This window comes from Ochotona princeps, chromosome 1 (genome assembly GCF_030435755.1).
Source record: "Ochotona princeps isolate mOchPri1 chromosome 1, mOchPri1.hap1, whole genome shotgun sequence".
NCBI classification, from domain to species: domain Eukaryota; kingdom Metazoa; phylum Chordata; class Mammalia; order Lagomorpha; family Ochotonidae; genus Ochotona; species Ochotona princeps.
In genome coordinates, this window is record NC_080832.1 from 63,566,217 (window position 1) to 63,575,728 (window position 9,512).

General features: G+C 35.9%; 1 protein-coding gene across 1 annotated transcript in view; it reads left to right on the forward strand.

Annotated features, from left to right (window-relative positions):
- MMS22L (MMS22 like, DNA repair protein) overlaps positions 1-3,846 on the forward strand; it is a 117,321-nt gene extending 113,475 nt beyond the window's left edge. Inside the window, exons 24-25 of the mRNA XM_004580365.4 lie at positions 1,471-1,638; positions 3,529-3,846. Coding sequence (XP_004580422.2) covers positions 1,471-1,638; positions 3,529-3,610 — 250 coding nt within the window. The 3' untranslated portion in view covers positions 3,611-3,846. The remainder of the gene's footprint in view (positions 1-1,470; positions 1,639-3,528) is intronic.
- The last annotated feature ends 5,666 nt before the right edge of the window (positions 3,847-9,512 follow it).

Genomic DNA, 9,512 nt, shown 5'->3' on the forward strand with positions numbered 1-9,512 from the left:
AAGTACCACAGAAAAAATATAAAGGAGCTGACTTAATATTACTTCTGATTTTTTTGAGAGCAAAAAGTGGGAAATGGGAGTCATGATGTCAGGTGCACAAATCTTCAGAGCTTTGCTTAGCTGATGTTACTAACAATCCAGTCCACAAATACTGTACCTGACTACCTGACTGCCTGACTTGCATTAGGTACTGCAGCTTCAGGATGCATTATGTTTAATTTGTGAAGTATTAGCGTTATAGGAGTAGACCCGTTGTTCCTAAGAAAAACTGTGACCTCCTTTATTGCCTTGTCCCCTTTTTGTGAGGGTAGTCTTTTTGTTGTGGTTGTTTTTTGTTTGTTTGTTTGTTTTTAGTATTTCTTTCTCAATATTTCTGCAGTTTACCTTTATTACTTTCATCTGCCTTACCATTACCATGATAAAAATTTGAGTCCATTTTTCTTCATCATGTGCAGGATTTTGATTGCTCGGTTTTTTCTCAGCAGGTGATTGCCAATTGTCAAGTGTTCAGTTTATTTAAATTGTGATCACTTGATGCTAATAAATTTATGAAAATTATGAAACCTCAGTAAGGCAAAGAAGGATTGTTTGTTATCTAGAATCTGTTAAGCTTTTATTCTTTTGATTGGGGAGTAAAAATTTTAGGGTTAAAATATATTTTATTCAGACCCAGCGTGATAGCCTAGTGGCTAAATCCTTCCTTTGCATGTACCAAGGTCTCATATGGGCACCGGTTTGTGTCCCAGCTGCTTCACTTCTTATCAGACTCCCTGCTTGTATCCTGGGAAAAGCTGTAAAGGATGGCCCAAAGCCTTGGGACCCTGCACTCATGTGGAAGAGTCAGAAGAAGTTCCTGGCTTCAAATCGGCTTAGCTGCAGCTGTTGCAGATACTTGGGGAGTGAAGAAGCAGATGAAAAATCTTTCTCTAATTCTGCTTCTCCTTGTATATCTACCTTTCCAATAAAAATAAATAAATATTTGAAAAAATTTTTAAATATATGTATATTTTATGAATAAGTTTTCTGTAGATCTGAGGATTTGAGTTAGGAACCATAAAAAATACATTATAAAAATCATTTCATTAAAATATTTAACTAGAGATATGAAAAACTAAGATGTAGAATATTTAATTTCCCTTCCTCCTGTTAGTGTTTTCCACATTCTTTCTATCTAGAATGTTAATGTGAACAAAATAGGGGGAAAAAAGCACCTGGGAATAGCTATTTTCCCCCTTGTTCTCCCTCTAGGTAGGGCAGCTCTTCGCTCTTCAGCCTCACCCCCAAAACCATCACACTGACTCACACTGAGATAGGCATTTCTGTTCTCTGTTGTTCAAGTGTTGCATATAGATCCTTATGATAATCTCAAAGCAAATCATCATTCTTATGTTCAGGTTACAGCTGATAACAGTGCAGATAGCAGTCCAATTAATTGCCTCAGAAATAATCTTACATAACTTGTTCTTTCAGGCAGTTTATCCAAGATTATGGCATGAAATATGACTATCAAGTTTACAACATTTTAGAAACAGTAGCAACATTGAATCAACAGATTGTCATCCACTTGATTTCTACCCTTACTCAGTCTCTAAAGGATTCTGAGCGGAAATGGGGCCTTGGCAGAAATAGTGCACAAAGGTTTGTTCAATGAGTTGATTATGCTTTCTTCATGAAGTTTATGGAATCTGTTTCATTCTGTGAGATGGTTTATTTTCCTAGTCCCAGAAATTTGATATGTGTTGAAAATGTTTTAGTATGTATTAGCAGTTTTTTAAAGTGTGATTTTAAATAGCATATATTATTTAACAAACTTAACTGATGAATACATCCATTCAGAGTGACCACTGCAGAAAATGTATTTCCTCAGAGAGGTTTCCTCATTTGTGAGTGGACTTCAGAGCCTCAGTTGGCTCATTTGCATAATCTGTGCTGCCAATTAGTAGTTGCTTCAAGCATGCTTGGTTTATTGCATCAACTGTATTGCACATATATAGTCAGTAAGTTCCCCAATTATATAATATGGATTTTGGTCAGAAACAGATGGTAGTTTTTTTTCTTAAAATATTTATTATAACCCCACCAAAATACTGTTGGACTATTTAGAGTGCTACAACATTGATTTATGGAGTGCTACAATAAACCTGTAGCGTCTTTAAAGAGAAAAAAAAAGCAAAACAGATGAGTCATTGCTCATAGTAAAATTTAAGAATCAAGTACTTTAATCACATTTTGTGTGTCTACTAATTATCCCACTTAGTATAAAATTTTGATGTTGCAGTGTCATATTTGAGGTATTCCTTAGAGACATGACTATACTGATTATAGCAGTAGCTAACTATGAAATCTTTTTGAAGAGTAAATGAAAATCAAAAAGAAAAAAGGAAAAATTGATGAGTAAGTCTTTTATGTCTTTTCAATACTAGAGTGGAATGCCTCTTTTCTTTCCTTACATGGAAATTTGGCTACCCCCTTATTGTTTCTGGAAAGAGGGTTGAATCACTTCAAATCATAGCTTTGAGGAAAAGGTGTTTACTATTCGAAGCTCATCCTATGATCTCTGTAACATCCAGCCTCTCTGAGCAGTCCACAGAGCTTCACAGGAACAGTGTATTCTCGGAGCAAATGTTCTACTAACCTGCCACTGGTGTGGCCAGGCATGCCATGAGTGGGTTGATTTTAAAGATTCTGATTAGCAGGGGCCAGCACCATAGGATATTTGGATAAACCTCTACATGCAGCACTAACATCCCCATATGGATACTGGTTGTGTCCTGGCTGCTCCACTTCCAATCCAGCTTCCTTTCTGTAGCTTGTGAAAGCAGTAGAGGATGGTTAAAGACCTTCCTCACATGGGAGGTCTGGAGGAAACTCCTGGCTCCTAGCTCTCTACCTGCGCATTTCTGGCCATTTTGGTCCTTTGGGGAGTAATACAATAGATGGAAGATGTTTCTCTGTCTGTCCATTCTTCTCTGTGTAACTTTGCCTTTCAATTAAATCAAAATGAAAAGAAAGATTCTGATTAGTACAGGCATTTAGACTAATGAAATATCTGCCAGTTACAACAAATTATCTAAAGATATCCCAAATACAGTGGAGGACTAGAGAATTTCATTGATCAAACTATTTTATTTTCAATCTTTGTTACTTCTAAAAATATAAATCACAATGCAATATGTAATAAAATTGTTATGGTTACTCAGTTTTGTGTTAAGGTTATGGTATCTGTGTTTCTGTATTTTGGTTTGTGATTTAAACCTTCCCATTGTAATTATACCATCATTGTCCTTAAGCAATATTCCATGAAAATACTTCACTGATCTGGCCATTTAACCCACACTTTATATGTAAAAGCTACACCAAAAAAAAAAAAAAATTAAAGCCTAAATCAATGTTCAGCTACACTATAAAGCATATTTTTAAAAGTTTATCAAGAAAGACAGATTACTATATTGATGGATGTACTTAATTTATAAATACATAAATGGAAAAGGCATTAAGTGTATTTGTCTTCTTTTTTTTCCTAAACAGGGAAGCCTATAGCAAACTCTTATCTTACCTAGGACAGATGGGACAAGATGAGATTCAGAGACTGGAAAATGATAATACCTAATATATTTGTGGTTTGTCATCTTTATTGATTATCACTAACCAAAGCCACTATGCACCACCCTAATACCTATTTTTAATTAATTGTATAATATAATGTTCTGCTAAAAGTAATGTCTGATTTTTTTACATAACTGTAAATATAAAGTGTACAAATTATTAAATATGTAATAGGAAACTCAACCTTGCAAAGCTACATTCTATCTTGAAGAGATTTTAAAGTAAATTAAAGAAACTGTTACTGGGAGTATTTTTTGTGTGATTCTTATGCAGACTTGGTCTGGTTCATCTCTTTACTTTTTAATTTATCCCGTCTACCCCAAGTCTGGTAGGTTTGTTGTTGTTGTTGTTTGTTGTTTCTTTTTGTTTTAGGTTTGTGTTTTTGTTTGCTTTTTGGTTAGTGGAGTGTTATCAGGAGATGGGTCTCTGTTTTCCTTCTTAATACCCTGTGTGAAACAAGTTAATAAAACTCATATGACACATATGTAAGGTGGTGAGACTGAAGAATTACATACACAACATCTGAATTTTAAGATCATATTAACAGCTATTATGATTAGGTTCCAAGAGTTTTCAGGGTTTTTTTTCTTAATTCATGATTCCTTTCAGAATTGTCATTAAAAATTACACAGAAGAAGAAATGTGGACATTCTAAGAAAAGAGAATATAAATACTGTCCTTAGTAAATCATATGATTCCTACTAACAGGTGTGAGGAGTCAGCTGCTTTGTTTGCTCTTCCATCAGAGCATCTTAGAACTGAGCCTGTTACACCTTTACAGTTTCCTTTAGTAGAGAATGTGTCTTAACTTTTCCATTCAGTCTCAACCAGATTGTTTAGTTTATACGTGGGGCCTTATCCTTTAGTCCTTTTTGCAGTAAGCTTTATTTTTGTCAGAAAGAGCTCTGGACCTAGTGTTCGAACCCACCTCCATCTGAAACCCAGCCCTGATTTGTGACCATGAGCAAATTACATAACTATTTTGAACCCAATTTCTATTTAAACAAGTGTAATATTATTGTAAAAATCATAGATAAGAGTAGCTGAAATATTTGATCGCCCAAAATCTGGAGGTGTGTAGATATGATGATTCATACTCAGAAAAGGTAAATACCTCTTTTTTTTCATCCTCAGATGATCTAATCCCACTTCTTTGAATGTTGCTTTGCTTATTGGAATTAAAATGTTCAAAATAAATTCAGCCCTTTTGTGGTTCAAGAAATATCTTTAAGGGTGACATGTTGACATATTGTCCTATTGTAATTGTAATCCATGAGATAGAAAACATACTGTTTTTATGACACACAAATGATCTGTTCCCCTCGCTGCCCAAATCAAGTTATCACTATTCATTACTTCAACAAACAGAAGCTTCTTTTTTAAAGCTGCTTTGTAAACTTCATAGCAATGAGTTTCTTCTCATTATAATAGGGACTTTTCTGTGCTAATATATTGCTTTGCAAATTTAGCAATTGAAATGGTATCTCTTTGAGGTTATTTCTTAAAAGCAGTTCTCTGTGTGTGTGTGTGTGTGTGTGTGTATTGTCTTCCAGTAGGGGAGATAAACAGGTATTTTGAATAATCTTACTTCCTAGATTATGAAACTTCTGGGGACATGAAATCCTGCTACCGAATCATACCAAAAACAACGGAAGTTTATATGTGAGAATCAGGAACAACAAAGTTTGTATATATGAATATATATTTATATTTAAGTAGCATTTTAAAGAAACTGTTCTTTAAAAAGAACAAAAATACATGGCTTAGTTCCTTTTGCAGAAAATCTTCACTGACTGTATTACTTACTATTCTGGCAGCCACTTTCATCCCGACTTGAGTACCTTATACCTGTTTTTTTTTGTTTGTTTGTTTTTAACATTTTTCATTATTATTGGAAAGCCGGATATACAGAGAGGAGGAGAGACAGAGAGGAAGATCTTCCATCCGATGTTTCACTCCCCAAGTGAGCCGCAACGGGCCGGTGCTGTGCCGATCCAAAGCCGGGAACCAGGAACCTCTTCCGGGTCTCCCACGTGGGTGCAGGGTCCCAATGCATTGGGCCGTTCTCTCCTGCTTTCCCAGGCCACAAGCAGGGAGCTGGATGGGAAGTGGAGCTACCGGGATTAGAACCGGCGCCCATATGGGATCCCGGGGTGTTCAAGGCGAGGACTTTAGCCGCGAGGCCGTGCTGGGCCCGATACCTGTTTCTTTAAGGTTCATTTTCTCTTAAATGCTCTGTAATTTCTGAAACAATTTTGTTCCACCATTTTAATATAAGCCATTTTCTTTTGGTCGGATTTGTGAATGTGATTGTTTCCGCCTCTCCCTCATGTTCGCATCCAGTGCTTCCCCTTCCTGTATATGCTTTGTGTTGAAAGCACCTTCAGTCTTCTTTTCTCCTCCCCAGTGCTGACTTTTCACCTGCTGTTTCAACGTTTTGTGTTAGTAGTGAACTGATAACACCAGCTCAAATCGATTTCTAAAGTTAGTTTCGCTCTAAGCCTGTCCTATCAGATCCTCCCAAATTCTCAAGGAAGCATTTGAAGCTATGTGACTCCTTCTGTTCTGTGCCCTCCTTCATTTTCTACCAAGAAATACATTGTTTTTCCAAGTCACCTTAACCTCAGAGGTATTATAGAGTCTTCATTCTTCCCCACATTCAGATGATCATTAGTACAGGCTCTTGGGCAGGGTTTTTTGTTGTTTTTTTTTTTTTGCCATTTTTGCCTACCTTCATATCTAAACTTTTTTTTCTGTTAGTCACTGCAATTGTATTCCCTTACATCTAATCTCCTTTCCTGTGGTTTTATTTTACACACAGTTCTGTAACTAGTATTCCCAGAGTACCACTTCTTGCTAACTTTTCTGTTGAAGTGCTTCCATTAACTTTTCATTGTTCACAAGTTCATATTTAAACTGTGTGTCAAGACCTCCTGCCATCCAACCACCTTTTCATTTCAGTCTCACATGCTTCCCAGTAAGAGCCTTTGTGAGCAGCTGTCTCTGAAAGCCCTGCTCATTCTCCACTCTGCCTCATTCCATTTGCCAGTTAGGAATACCACCCTCTATGGAAATTTAAGAGACAGTTAAATAGAAAGAAAATTGAAATATACACTTTAGGTTCATGCTACATATTCCTCTCAAATAATATCTACAAAGCATCAAATGGAGTATAAAAGATGATTAAAGGGCAACAAAGTGATGAAAGAACTTTATTAGACATTCAGATTTGGTTATAAGTTTCAGTTTAACATTTGATTTGAAGGTGTCCACAATGGAGGGAAAAAAAGGAGGATTGTCTATGTAAAATCGTTCAGTATTGAGTTCATTTGCATTAGAAAACTCTCACACTTAATACTTTAATTTCTTTCCCTACTTTTTTATATGTTCTAATTCAGCCTGCTAGCCTTTTTGTCTCAGCATTTATTTGAGAAAATAATGATATGAACCTTAGGTTTTCATTAGTCATTCTCATCTTCTGCCATGCTTCATCACACATTGTAAAAGTTATTTTGTTCATAAAGGATTGTGGACCCATAAACTTTGACAGGCTTCTGCTACTGGGGACAGTCTTGAGGAAATCTGCTTTTCTTCAATTCTGCATTCTCCTAGCTTTCAGGTTTCAGAGAGAAGGATCTCATAAAAGCGTCACCCAAAGTTTCTACACCATTGCTTTTTGACTAATAGACTTTTCACGTAAACCTTAAATTTTCCAAAAACTGATGTCATGATTACCCATCTCAGAGTTAAAAATAGTGCCTTGTCAGGCAAAAGTATAATATGCCAGTATAAATAATGTGCTTTGTTAGATTAAAATATTTGGTTTGGACAGCTAGCACTGTAGCATATTTTTTCATGTATTTGTTAGGATTCAAGGTTTATATTCTGCCTTGTGATAATCTGAGTAGTAATGTAAGCAGTCAGTACCTGTGATTGGGATTTCTGCTTTTTTGTTTTGATAATCGCCCAATTTGTCATATCTGTGATTCGTGTTTTGTTTGTTTTTTTAATCTGGACAGTCTCATTTTATAGGCACGTTTGTAAGTTATGATAAATAAAGATGTATATGTAGTAAAAACAGGCTTGACATTGTGCTCATTATTAGTAAGATTCATTTTTAAAACATTTACAATTTGAAAAGTAATAAGCCATGTTACCTGGAGGAATATTTTCCACCTTAATTCTGTTGCTTCTATATTTCCAACAAAATAATTCCAATTTAGGTTTCCTGCTATTGTACTTCCTGACGGGGAAAAGGTGAGGTGTACGGAAAACAAAGAAAATATGAGAAGTATCCTAAACATAACCTAACTGGTGATTTTGTTATTAACATAAGCATTTTAAATGTTTCTTTTATTTGAAACACAGAGCTCTCCTATCTATTGGTTTACTCCCTGGGGCCAGGTAGACTGAAGCCAGGATCAAGGAACTCAGTCCAGTTCTCTACTATGGGTAGCAGGGGCCTAACTATTCCATCAACTGCTGCCTCCCATACAAATTTAAATGTGGCCTTTACCTTTGAATAAAAGTGGAATATACATCATTAAAGAATAGGGCAGGCTGCCTGCACTCTATATCAGAGCACCTGGTTTGAGTCCCAGCAGTTCCTCTTCTGATTTACCCTCCTGCTAAGGTGCATCCTGGTAGGCAGCAGTTGGTGTCGATAGTATTGGGTTCCTGCCAGCGAGACAGGAGACCTGCATTGAATTCTAGGACTCCCTGTGTTAGCCTGACACACTCCTGGCTGTTGCAGGCATGTGGGGAGTTGGATCACTGGATCAAAGTTCCCTGTTTGTCTGTCTCTGCTTTTCAAGTAAAACGAAGTAAGTAAATGTTAAAAATTTACTATAGATTGTTCACTGAAATAAAATATGTATACTTGAGTAGTTTCAGTAAAAGTTAGCTTATATGGCCATAATTTTACAGGATTTTTTCTCTTATTTATAATTTTGAGAAAAAGGATCTAATTTTAAGTGACCTGCGTTTTTAAATTTTCATGAAAAAAGTATGCTTTTGATGCTACTATTTAGCTGTAGCTGTACAGAATGTATGAATTCTACTCAGAATTTATAGTCCTGGATTCAGTTCTGTGATATTAGTGAATACTAAAGGTCATGGAAGAGAAATTTTATAATATATTCTATTTTAAATGAAAAGTTAGAAATCTACATAGAATTAATCAACTATGGCCTTAAACTGCCTTTCCAATTCCAGTCAGGTAAGTTTATTATAGACTATCTCCTTTTTGTTCATTAAATGTAGTCTGTAGGAATATAAACAGATTTCAGTGGTATTAGAAGGTAAAACTACTGTAGCAGAAAACAATATACCAAGTAGTAAGTTTAATAAATTTAAAATACTGCTTGCTGGGCCAGCACAGTAGCACAGCAGTCAAACTCTCTAACCTGGGGCACCAGCATCCCATATGGACACCAGCTCTCCTAGCTGCTCCATTTATCCAGTTCTCTATGGCCTGGGAAAGAATTGAAAGATGACCCAAGTCCTTGGTACCCTGAACCCACATGGGAGATCTGGAGGAAGCACATGGCTCCTGTTCAGATCAGCTCAACTCTGGCCATTGTAGCCATTTGGGGAATGAATCTGCAAATGGAACACCTTCTCTGTCTCTCCTTTTCTCTCAGTAAAAAGTTGCCTTTCAAATGAAAATAAATAAATCTTGTTTAAAAATCTAAAGCGCTGTAATTCTTCCTGACTTTGTAAGGCATTTTTTAAATTTAGGTGGCTTATGCCATTCAAAGAAACTTCTAAAGGTTAAGTTGTTCAGTATCAAATTTCACTATTTAGACCTGTTCAAATACTCATGTGTCTATAAACTCATGTTCTTGTCATGTTTTTGGATTTTTATTTCATTTTATTTACAATTGAAAAGCAGTTCTTCCATCTGC